Here is a 12,991-nt window from a genome sequence, read left to right as displayed (position 1 = left end):
ATTTTCCATATTTAGTTCATCCTTCCAAGGCAATTGCTTGCACCGCAATGGCATATAATTTTCTCTGAAGCCTCCTCAACATTGAACTGATAGTCATAAGTAATCTCTTCATCCTTATTAATTGTTTTTTTGGAGAATATTACAATATGCTTGTTTTGCGAATCAATACTTATAACTTTACAAATTGAATTTGGATCACAGCAATGATTCATAAATCTGGCATGATTTCCAATATTAGTCGCATCTATTACGCTGGATTCATCTAGCCTAAACATATAGCATGACCCATCCCGATTTCCGTTTGACTTATAAAGACTTTCTCTTTTATCTGCAACGCTATTACGTATTAGCTCGCCAACATATTCAATAATTGGCTCTCCTGTTTTAATCAGTTCTTTTGCAAAGAGCCCAAATCCATGAATACTTGATTTCTTGATATTTAAGCGTTTATCATAAGGAAGTGAGTCTAAATATCTATATAACTTTGTGGGACCCATATCCTCCAGCAGAATCTTATTTCTTTTAGATGACTCTTGGAAACTTTGGTGAATAGAATTCATCAATTCCACGTTATCAGGATCTTTATTATTGCCTGCATGTATGATAGTAAATAAATCCTCGTTTATTCTGCCTCCTTTCATTTCATTTCTTCCAAGTTTACAGTATTCAAATTCGAATCCTTTATACTTTGACAACTTGTCAGGGTAAGGATATTGCCTGTGACTAGTCCATAACTCAGGATGCATTATATCAGCGAATATCTTCCTATAGTAAAATACAGAAATGAGCTTTTTTATACTGAATCTGTCTATTTTACGTTTGACCAAACTGTAAATGAATTCCTCTCTAAACCCAAAGAATATTTGTGATCTTGCATCACAATCACTTACGAATTGCATTTTTTTTGTGTTAGAGTAGTCCAAGTAAGAATTACTTGATAAATAATTTGGATAAATAATGCATTCAAATGTACTACGGCTTACATCTTTAAGAGATTCTGAGCATAGTAATTCAGAAAAACTGTTAAATAAATTTTTCAAATTTATATCTCTAAGCAATGGAATGCCGAATAATTTATGGCAAATTCCATTAATGTAAATTTTACTCCAGAATTCATCATCTTTAAAATCATTTGTAATCAACCATTCATTCACTTTCTTCATTTCGAAATGGGTAGTTGGGATCCAATCTATTTGAAATCTGACGCTTCCATTAATCTCAAATGTTGAACAGAGATATAAAGAAAGAGCATTGTCGATTTCAAATATATTATTTATTATTCTGCAACTCTTCCAAATTCGAAGTGCCCTATAGTTAACAAGGAAAATCATTATTTCTTTCCCATCTACGAAATCCTTATTTTCAATAATTACACCTGGGTCCAATAAAATAATTGAATTATTGACTATATTTGATTCAAATTTTAAATCGCTATATTGAATAGAATCACGGATTCTTTTTAATTTCTGAATTAGGGTCTTTATCTTTGAGTTATATTTTTTCTTTGTACTAAAAACAGTAATTATCTTTTCTATAAACGAATCAATAATTGTGTTTTTATTAACTATTTGTAATCTCTCTTGAAATTCAAAATTATTTACAATTTTAATATCGACCAATAACATACTAACAAATGTATTTAAGATTCCGCCAGTTAATCCCTCTGAAAAACTAGTTTCTGGCTCAATTATTGTTTTGTAGATTCCCCAGCACTCATTACACCAAACTCTTCTATATTTTAATCTAATATGAATCATCGATTCCTTATCTGTACTAATACTCAAATCTAAATTACTATTGCTTTCCTCTCGAAATATATTATTAAATTGGTAACTGGAATAATATTCAAAATTATTCTTTTGAAAACCTTTAAAAATACAATCAATATGATAATATTTAAAACATTTATCATTTCCAGAACATTTGATGGTAGCACCCGAATTCCCACAGAAGAAACATTTAAGAGCGTTTAAATCGTTCAATGTTATTATAATGTCATTGATATCTACGTGAATTGGTTTCCTGAGAATTGGCCAAGAAATACTTCCGAAAGTGGGGTACTTAGGTGAATAAATCTCACTTTTTTTTTTATTTGTTTCAAACTTTGACTCATAACCCATATCTAAATTATTTAAAATTGGTTCTAAAACAAATGGGAGAGACCATAATACGCATTCTTTGTGTAGAGCAACATTTTCAAGAACATTAATCAACTGATCCCCAAGTAATAAGTTTTGGCTCCTTCCACAATATTTACATCTATTAGAATCGACACCGCTGAAATTATCATCTATTTTGCTTAATTTGCTTAGAATGAAGCTATAAATTAATACAAAAAATGATAATTTAGGTAATTTAAATTCTTGTTTGTCCATTTCTATTTGGTCTTTTATTAGAGTTAATCCTTGCGTTATTTCATCCTTCAAAGCTTTATGTTTAGTAACTAAAATAGAATTTCTTTGCGAGTTTTGGTAATTCAATACATATTCTTTAAAAGAATCATTAATTTCAAGGTACATTTTTGTATCAATTATAGCTTGGTAATTCATCAAGTTTAAGTTCCCTAATCCAAACATCTGAAAATTACTTGCTGGAAATAATAAATTTGAATATAATCCTAGAAAAGACAAGTAATCTGGATCGTACAGATTATTTTTAATCAATTTATTTTGGTTAGTTTTACTATTCAAGTCGTTAGAAAGGACCATCTTTTCAATAGAGGCAATAATTACGGATATAGTGTTGTTTTGAATCAAATCATCCAAGCTTACATTATTTTGTTTGTAAAAGTGTTGAAGATAGTCTTTTCTCAAGTTGGAAAAATCAAATAAGCCATTTTGGTGGATATAAAACAGAAACCATTGTAATAAAGAAGATTGTAAAGTCTGTTTTATTATTCTTGCAAAATATACAGAATTGAAATACTTATTAATTATGTCGCTTCTAATATTTTCTTTATCAATTTCTAAGTACAATTCATACTTCTTTATAACTGAGATTGATTGATCAAGAAAAGGGCTCAAAATGACTCTTAGAAGTAGATCAACGTCCTTAGATAAAGTTACTCTGAATTGTGATGCAGAAATCAATGTATTTAAAATCAAAGGAAAATTACTGTTTGGATATGTTGGTTCTTTCAAGCTTTCTTGTGCCATTGTAATAATGTTTGCTTGTGGTAATTCAACATTTTTCTTATAGTATTGATTTTTTGAAATCTTATTTGACAATTTATTACAGTTATTACAAATGTAATTGAGGGAAACCGAACAAATAGCGTTATCATTCGCAATTTCAACTAGATCCTCAAAATCTTTGCAATAAAAGCGATCAGAGCATAAATTACAAATGATAATATTTTCTTCTTTGAAAGACATATCAAAAGGCTTCAACTCTACCCTTGAAATTGTCTCTAAAATTTTATTTATTTCTCTTTCTTTTGTTCCCTCACTAAAATATATTTCTGAAAAATCTTTTGTAATGATTTCGTCAATCAACTTTTGGAACTCTACCACCTTAGTAAATAAGAATCTGTTGTATTCATTTGCGTACTTCTGCATAAACAGATTCGAATGTAAATATCTCTTTGCTTCAAAGCATTCTGTGCATAAATAAATCTCATTGATCAAATATTGATAATACCCTTTGCCAAAAACTGCTGTAAGCGGAGAATTAATCAAAACTTTAGATTTGTTTGGAGATGCAGTGGAAGAAATAATTTTCCAAAGACAGATATAATCCCTATTATCTTTCAAATTTCCGGATAAATTAGCAAAATTATACCCACCTTCATTTCTTTTCTTATTCCTTGAAGGTATGTCTGAATATTTTGATTGCTCTATAAACCTCTCATAATCCTGCCAAATACATGTATAATGTACTCTTTTATTGCATGTATAACATGAAATAACTGGTATACTTGAATCAGCCATTAGCTCAGAACAAATATGACAAGCTGTACATGAGTTGCAAACAAATGAACCATTTACTACTTCTGAACACTTAGAGTGGATATTTACTCCGCATTTTAAGCAATGAAGGAGTTCATCACTTTTTTGTTGGCAAATTGTGCACTTCTTAAATTCAGCAAAGAGCTTTCCAAATACTGAATTCAGATTATTATCGCCCTTTAAGCATGAAAATTGCTTTCTGGATATTGTATTTCTCAAGTTACCGCTAATATCTAAGTTCAGCTTTGTATGATTTAACACAGCTTCGGCTAGATCAATAGCGAGCTCATTTTCAACGTTGTTCTCACATGATAAATTGTTAGCTCTATAATCTTGGGAAAGCTTAACATTTATATTTGAATTTGTATTTTCAAATATTTCATCGCCTATTTTACTTCTAAGATCATTAGTATCTATTTGTTCTACCAAAATTGACATCGAAGATTCCTCTTTTTTTATAACGTTGAAAAATCTCAACAATAAATTTTCCCCAAATAAGAGCTTAAATAAATGGGTTATTTTCTTTAAAATATTTGCTGCAAGTTTGAAAATCCTATGGTTAGGCATATGAGATATTTGGGCATTGTATATTATTCTGAATATATCCCTAATAAATGAATATTCATCTGAATCATACTTTTTACTTTCTAAATTGTTTGTGACCGTCATAATATCCATTGGAATTTTTACCACTTTCCAATAATTTTGGTATGAAGGAAGAGGAGTTGAGGCAAAGTCTTTGTTTTTGTCCAAACAAATAAAATGATCCAGAATCCTTTGATATTTAACTGAGTTATCATTGCTTCTACATGCTGGACAGTTATAAAGGTTTTTAACATTTGAATAGAATTCTATTGGCTCATTTAAATCCTTATCGCAATCATAGTGGACCCAAAACTTGCAAATGTCGCATTGGAGCCATTCTCCTTCCCATGAAGATGTCCATATTTTTCTGCAAATTGAACAGAATTGCCCCCTTTCAAAACCTTTACAGCACCTAATACAGCTCGAAAAGGTTGAGTCCCAAGAAGCATAATCCATGAAACCATTATCTCTATATCCGCAGTGTATACACTTACAACAATTGGAACAATTGAAATTATTTCCACCAAATAACAATGGTGGAACAAAAGAATTTCCGCAGCTACCATGGTAACAAATCCCACAAGTTCCACAAACAACAAATTCCTCCAACTTTGTAGGAATTTGTGAATATACCAACGATCTATTTGGTAATTCGTTTGGTTTAAGAATCACCGGAATGCGCAATAGTGGCTCTTTACAATAAATACAGGGTATACAGTCCTTACATCTATATTTGTACTCATTTGTTTTTAGCTGCTCGTCTTTTGCATCGTCTATAGATATTTGAATAGGATTATTTTCATCTTTTGTGAAATCAGTTTTTTCCAATTCCATAGTTTCAATAAAAGATGATTCGGAATTATATTCGCCCTTATTAAAAACCGATTTTGAATCAATATCATCAATTAAATCACTTTTTTGAACACTAGGCTCGTTTCTCGAACAAATTTTTGAAGGTGTCGATTCCAATGATGTGATTGTACTTGAATAGTCTTCTTCCTTATATGACTGTGTGAGCATAATTGACTTATTTCTTTTGTTATATCTGTAATTCCTGCACAAAAGCTTAACTTGATGATCACCAATTATAGAACCCATTTTATCGGGCAATTTGGAGAGTAATTTTCTTATACCAGTATGAGACATATTATAATTTTCCAAAATGATTTTTTTTACTTCATTTGGCAGAGCTCTCTCCAGTTCTTCTACGTCAACGAGATCATATGGAAGTTGCCCATCATTAAAACACTTGTTATATAAACTTAAATTTCCTTCAGAATCGTGAGATACATTATAATTACGCTTCCAAAGTCTTTTTCTTTCACGGATATATTGGTTATGCTCATTTGCAATTAATAACAATTCCAAGTTATTTGGGGAGTTGTATTGTCTCAATGTAGTAATATCTGAATCTTTTAGATCCTGTATACTTGTATTGCTCATATTTACACAATTTTGATGAAACTTCCTGGAACAAAGCTCACATGAGTAAATTACTTCTTCCTCAACTATTGGTAATTTACATCTTGTGCAGACTTCGCTGGAAAATTTTTCAGATTTAGTTAGTTCCGCTTTGTCTTGAAATGAAATAGAAGAGATATCTTTTAAAGGAAGACTCCCATATAATTTCATAGTTATTGGATTTGGATCAAACCAGCCTCTATCAATTGCAAAAGGTGAAAGTACAAGATTTCTTATATCAGTATTTGCTGGGGGAGAATTATTTTGAGTAGCCAAGTATTTCCATTCATGTTTGGGAGTATTGTTAATGTTTCTGAATGAATTTATTGAAGGTGAAAGCAAAAAGTGTATAAAGAATAACTTAAATTTTGGATCCCAAAATTTAATTATTCCCTCCACCCAGTTGAATGCATTAGGAGAGTTGTTTTTTAATTCCTTCGTTTTTTGTCTGGATACAGCAACTCTACATCTATAACCTACATATTTAAACCCATCCTTTAAATTTTTTATCTCTATTGTATTCAGTTTAACTAATTCAGTTTCATTATTGTCATCGGCTTGAACAAAAACATTCATGCAGCTTTCATTTTTCCTTGATCTTGACTGAACCCTTCTTTTAGATTGCAAATTAGAATTCTTGCTTGATGAGGAATGAGAGCATCTTCTCTTTTTATTCTCTCCAACAAGTTCCCCGTCTCTAAAATTAGTATTGGCACCCTTTCTCTTTGAATTCCTAGCACTTTCTACCGTCATTTATTCTACGACGGTATTCTTTGGTTATGCTGCAAATACTGTGTGATAAACAGGTGCGCCTTTTCTACATCGTTTGAAACTTTTAAATATGTTTATTTAATTCTCTATTTACTCACAGCACTGTTATCTACTCGTTAATATGTATTTTATCCAAACTAATAGGCGCCACATTTCAATTTGACAGACTTGAAAATTACTATTTTTGTTGCTTGAGTTTATTCCTAAATTCTTGTAGTTTAATAATAATCGATGAATGAAGTGGCTAATTTATTTAAAGTTAAACTTGGAGACCTAAATAAAGAGGAATTTATTCGAGATGAAACAAAATATAACTTCTCTTTTATTAAATCGATCAAAGTCTCAAATGTTGGAATATTGGAACTCTACCAGCACCAAAAGGGAGTCATTGTAGCATTCATGAAGACTTTTACTATTTGTGGGCCATCTTTTACTCACTGTAAATTAAGTTTTACAACTGTGCCAAACAACAATAAAGGGATACCGCATGCGCTAGAGCATGTCATTTTTAATGGTAGCAAACGCTTTCCATATAATGATAGCATTGATAAGATCTCTAACAGACTGTGTTGTCCATACACAAATGCTTTCACTATAGATGATTCGACTACATTTGAATTTGAATGTACAACAGAATGGAGCCTTTTACGAATGTTGGAAGTTTGGCTAGATCATTTATTTCATCCAATTTTGTCGGAAGAATCATTTCTTACAGAGATCGTACATTTAAATGAAAATGCAGAGTACCATGGAGTAGTTTATTCAGAAGTTTCTTCTTTCGAGAGAAACTATGATGAGGTTGTCACAACTCTTTCTAAGTTTCATACTTTATGTGAGAGCCCTACTGAGAAAAAAAAAATCAAGCTTCACTCTACATGGGAGCTTTACGATGAAATCACTGAAAAATATGATGGAAGCCAATCTAGTGTATTTTCATGCACTGGTCGAACAACTGGACTTCAAAAACTTTCATTAGATGAACTAAAGGAATTTCATGCAAACTTTTATAGTTTGGATAATATGTTAATCTTCATACATGGGAATGAAAGTATTAATATAAATAATATTTTTGGAACAATTGGGAAATTTATTAGCGAAGCAGAACTTGTTAATGATCATAAAACCTGTAAGAAAATTCGAATTTCAGATTCCCCAATAAACCAAAGACCATTAAATAAAAAGCTTTGTTTTAATGAAAATTTAAAAGAACAATCTTTTCCATGGCATCTAGAGATCCCATTCCCTAGCGAAGAAGAGGATTTAAGTACCATTAGTTTTTCATGGAGATTTGGAGCATTTTCGAACTTTAAAGAAATGTTATCAATTACCGTATTATTGCATTATTTATGTATTGGAAACGACTCCCCATTGATGAAAGAACTCGTAGAAGGTAAATCTTACTGCTCAGATGTAGACATGTCAAATGTTTGCGAAAAAAATAGGTACCACCAAATTTTACTTCATGGGGTAGAAACAACAAAGATTAATAAGATAGTGGATTTATTTAAGAGAATAATTTCTGAATTCCACAATGGTGAACGAAGTTTTGATATTAATGACTTAAAATGTAAGATAGAAGGTCTATACTACGGACACCTTGTTTCATTGGAAAATAAGACAATTGATACAGTATTTAACCAGCTATCTGGTTTTATTAACTATGGAATTAATAATATGGATGATCTCACCGAATACTGTAATCTGCATTTTATTCTCAAAAAATTACTTTCAGAGGGATTAGAATATTGGAAAACGCTTTTTAACAAAGCCTTTTGTTTACAAAAAATGAACATACTTGAATTTGTTCCAAGCAAAAAATTATCAAAAGAAATGACAAAGAGATTCAAGGAAGAAAGAAAAGAAAGAATAAGTAAGAAAGGTAAACGTTTTTTTCAGATTTGTAAGGCGAAGTTGGAGGAGTCCATAATAAATAATAAAAAACGTGCTATTAGTCTCGAAATACTTAATAATTTTAATATATCTTTCGATTTAAACTGTATTGGTCTTAATAAAGCAAATATTACCACAAATGTGAATTACTCAGAAGCCAAACTAGCAGAGATTAATGAAGGGAGCGACATAATATTTAAAAAGTTAAATATGGACCATGACTTAGAATCACAAACAATAGATAATTGTTTGTACTTTTTTTTAGAAAACTCAAATACTGAGTTTGTACACGCACAACTGAGGATTAATTTGAACGAAAATCTATCTAACACTGAAAAACTACTTTCATCCCTTCTAGTAGAATTATTATTTCAAACATCTGTTAAAGTTATAAATTTAATTGGCCCACAAATTTCTGAAAAATATTCAAAATTGAGAGAGTCAAAAGTCTTCCTACCTGATGTTAATTGGTCAGACGGAGAACTAATTAACTTCGATGATTTTGATAAACTTTTAAATACTTTTTGTATCGATTACTATGCAGAATTCAGCGATGGATGGATTTTGGATTCTAATACAATTCCAAACCAAATTAAAGTAAATTGGACAACCCCAATAGAATATACTGAGTTTTCCTCAATATTAATTATGAGTGGAATTTGTGGCATGAGATTGAATGCTGAAAGAATTTCTACAATAGCCAGAACTATCAAAGGAACAATCAGCGAACTAAAATTGAGTGAAGAAGGTTTAATTACTTCTGTTTCGAACTCTCTTTGTTTCTGCGATCAATCAATTTTTAATATTTCAAATATTCCAAACTTTGATCATATTTCCAAAAGATTGATAAAAGAACCAAAAAATTACTTGGTTGAACTAGAAAGGCTTCATTCAGTTCTTATTAGACCATTCGCTCTTGGGAAATCAGAAGTTATTCCAGCTAGTAACACAAAGTTTTCGTTATTTGTTATTGGAAAAGAGGAGGCCAACAAAATAAATTTATTTAAATATTTTTCTATCAATAAAAACTACAAAAGCCAATACTTAATTAATAACCAAATACAGAACACCCCCAACATAAATTTACTTCCATGGGAAATACTTTCAAGAGCACTCCCATTGGATCTAGGTATAGACTTTAATTCAAACAGCTCACAAAAATTTAGAATACCTGAAAAATATGGCTATTCAATTTACCTAAAGGTTCCAAGCTCAAATACAGCGTGCTTTATTCAGTCAATCAATTTAAATACATTTGGTACTTTCTTCCCAAAAGGATCTCATTTTTTCAATCCAGATGTTCCAGCTCTTCTCGTACTTTCAAACTATCTTTGGGATCCTTGCTCACTACTCTTTGATTCAATTAGGGGCAGTGGTTTAGCATATAGTGGAAGTTTGGATCTTTGTATGACTACTGGTCAGTTTTCAAATTGTGTGTATGAATCAACATCAATTGGTCAGTCTTTAATCAAGACTTGGGAAATTTTCAGAGAGTTATCAATGGATGAAAATGAGGTTTATGAAGAGATTAAGAAAACTAACAAATTACCTAATTACTATGAAAGCTTTTATAACAGTCTAGATCTTGATGAAGCAAAAAGGATCGCTGCTTATAAATTTATTTCAAAGCACAAAAAATTCAATTCTTGGGCAAAACAGCTAAATTTTGATCTTAATGTTGGTATTTCTCCAAAGTTTGACAGTTTTATTATAAAGAAAATATCTGAAGTTACAGTTGAAGATATAAAAAGAGTTTCAATCAAGTACCTTAAACATTTCTTACCTAATACCACAAATATGATGCCTTCAAGTTGCATAGCTCTTTGCGGTGGAGAAAATTCTGCTATTGATGCAATGGAAGTTCTAAAAGATTACCCAAATTTTAGATTTAGTGTCATTTCATACTCTGAATTTTTAAAAGAAACACTAAAAAATGTTGAAATTTAGGCGGTATGTGGGGAATATGCAGTTTTCCAATCTAACAAATTTTCTAACTTCATTCTAAACATAAAAATTCAAAATATATCGACAACTTCATCACTAATTAATTTTGTTAATCTTTCAGAAATATATGTTTGCTTTTTGATTTGATTAGTGAAGTAGTTGTAATAATTATATTAAATCTAGGAAATGAATTTGAATTTGTTTTTGGATCATTTATAAAAATGAGACCTTACAAGCCAATATATAAGTTATGTATTGTTGGTGCAGGCCCATCAGGTTGTTACTTGGCCAAATATTTGCTGGCAAGATCAAAAAAGGAAAACATTGCAATCAAAATAGATTTATTAGATTCCTTAGATAAACCATTTGGGCTACTCAGATATGGAATTGCACCAGATAGACATGATCTAAAAAAATCGATTTCTAGTATTGATAACTCTCTTTTTAAAAAATATTCTGATGATATTAAATTCTATGGAAATGTGACTTTGGGATATGATGTTAAATTAGAAGAATTAAAGAGGAAATACGATGTAGTGGTTTTAGCAGTTGGTGGATTACAAAGTTTCCATACTCTTCCAGTGAAATATATGAATAATGAATTACAGAATAAAATTATAGGAGGAGTATTTTCTTCTAGAGATTGGGTGTTTTATTATAATAGCCACCCAATGTTTAAAAAAATGCTATATCCAACAAAAAATGAACACTCTAATTCGATCAATAATAAACTTATTGATAATGAGAGAATTGATATGGATATAGAGTTGAATTACCTTAAAAAAAAAAACAATCAATTTTTTGAATATAAGAGTCCTTTATCTTCTACTGAAATTAGCGTCCCATTTAAAAACGAAAATGAAGACTTTAAATATGGATATGGTTCTGATATACTTAGAAATTATATATTAAACTCCAGTGAGAGGAATGCGGTTATCATTGGAAATGGCAATGTTTCATTGGATATTACTAGACTTTTATCTTTCTATACCCATGAACAACTTTCAAAAAACAAATATTTGAATCCTGATTATTTAAATTTAATTGACACATCATCTAAATATTCAAACTCCGATATCTATCGACCTTTGTTCAAAAACATATTTATTATTGGACGGAGAGGTTGGATTCAAAATTCCTTTAAATATCCATTATTAAAGGAATTTATTGATAAGTCTAGGAAATCAAAATACAATTCTACTAATGGAATGAATATCAGAGTAATGATGTCTCAAGAAGATTTTGAGCTTTCACAGGACCGAACTAGCTTATTCGAATTAGAAAGAAGCGGACCAGAAATAAAAAGAAGATTTTTGAAAATGAAGTCTATATTTCAGGAAATGGTTAATAATCACCAAGAATACATAGCCAATAATGATAACATATTCCATAATGATAAAACAATAAACATACATTTTAAAAACCTCTTCTCTACTGTAAATATTAAAACTGAAGAAGTCAATATTCCAGAGAATAATGTGAAAAAAAAATCAATCCCGTTTATCAAAGGAATAGAATTAGCGAGAAATATTCGTGATTCTAAACCAATTACTGATAAAACAAAGTTAAATGAGAAGGAGAAATATTATTTACCTTGCCAATTATTGATCACATCATTGGGATTCAAACCAAAATATGATTATATTTTTAATGGAAATAAAGATTATTCATTTGAAAATAATTGTTTTCCCTGTCCTATTTTTAAAACTGGTTGGATGGAAACTAATAGTAAAGGAGATCTTAATATTGCGCTTCAAAAATCACTCACACTTGGTAATGAAATATTAAGTTTGCTAAAAAAAATGCCTCCTAAGAATGTTGAAGCTTAGCATCCTATATTTTTTATATGACCATCTGGTCTAATTTCAAAAAATAAATTATCTAAATCTTTTAAATTTAGTTCTCGATAATTTTTTATTATAGAATTTTTGTTTATATTATTCAATTTCTCCAAATATTTTTCTCTAACCTGCTTTGAGGTCCAAATTTTATTAATTTTTCCAGTTGGCAAAATTTCTAGATTTGTGTAAATTTTTGATTGACTTTGATTGATTTCATTTTTTAACGTCCAAAATACAACAACGTGATTCGGAAAAGTTTTTCTAACTTTATCGAGACTAATTTTTTAGTCAAATAATTTTTGTGTAATACTTTTTTTTGCTTACCTTTTTTCACTAAACATCAGTATTACATTCTTTGGCTCTCTTTCTGAAAATACAATTGGAATGTCTACTGTTGAGATTCTGAATATTTTATCTAGGCTTTGAAAATAAACATATTCATGAGGGATTCTCATTCCTAGTAAAGTATTTGGGGAATAATTAAACGGCGATTTTGGAGCCACAAAAGATGCTTTTGTATTTCCTGCATTAAAGTTATATGCATATGCAAGA

General features: G+C 30.1%; 3 protein-coding genes across 3 annotated transcripts; 2 read left to right on the top strand and 1 right to left on the bottom strand.

Moving 5' to 3' along the window:
* Positions 1–11: 11 nt before the first annotated feature.
* On the bottom strand, positions 12–6,746 carry cgd8_2730 (multidomain chromatinic protein with the following architecture: 3x PHD-bromo-3xPHD-SET domain and associated cysteine cluster at the C-terminus; the record flags this gene model as incomplete). Its single annotated transcript, XM_627173.1, has 1 exon — positions 12–6,746. One exon carries the CDS (start codon positions 6,744–6,746, stop codon positions 12–14), a length of 6,735 nt encoding a protein of 2,244 aa, XP_627173.1.
* Positions 6,747–6,995: 249 nt separating this feature from the next.
* On the top strand, positions 6,996–10,601 carry cgd8_2720 (insulinase like metalloprotease; the record flags this gene model as incomplete). The annotated part of the gene is made up of 1 exon (XM_627172.1): positions 6,996–10,601. The coding sequence occupies one exon, from the start codon at positions 6,996–6,998 to the stop codon at positions 10,599–10,601; it is 3,606 nt and encodes a 1,201-aa protein (XP_627172.1).
* Positions 10,602–10,711: 110 nt separating this feature from the next.
* cgd8_2710 (NADPH:ferredoxin--NADP+ reductase with a rossman fold nucleotide binding domain and a 2Fe-2S ferredoxin domain) lies at positions 10,712–12,427 on the top strand (the record flags this gene model as incomplete). The annotated part of the gene is made up of 1 exon (XM_627171.1): positions 10,712–12,427. A coding segment is annotated over one exon (1,716 nt), but the record flags the coding sequence as incomplete, so codon positions are not given.
* Between the last annotated feature and the right edge of the window lie 564 nt (positions 12,428–12,991).

The sequence above is a fragment of the Cryptosporidium parvum genome, chromosome 8, assembly GCF_000165345.1.
Source record: "Cryptosporidium parvum Iowa II chromosome 8, whole genome shotgun sequence".
NCBI lineage: Eukaryota > Apicomplexa > Conoidasida > Eucoccidiorida > Cryptosporidiidae > Cryptosporidium > Cryptosporidium parvum.
Note: the sequence above shows the minus strand (reverse complement) of the source record. Positions and strands in the feature narration are given on the sequence as shown.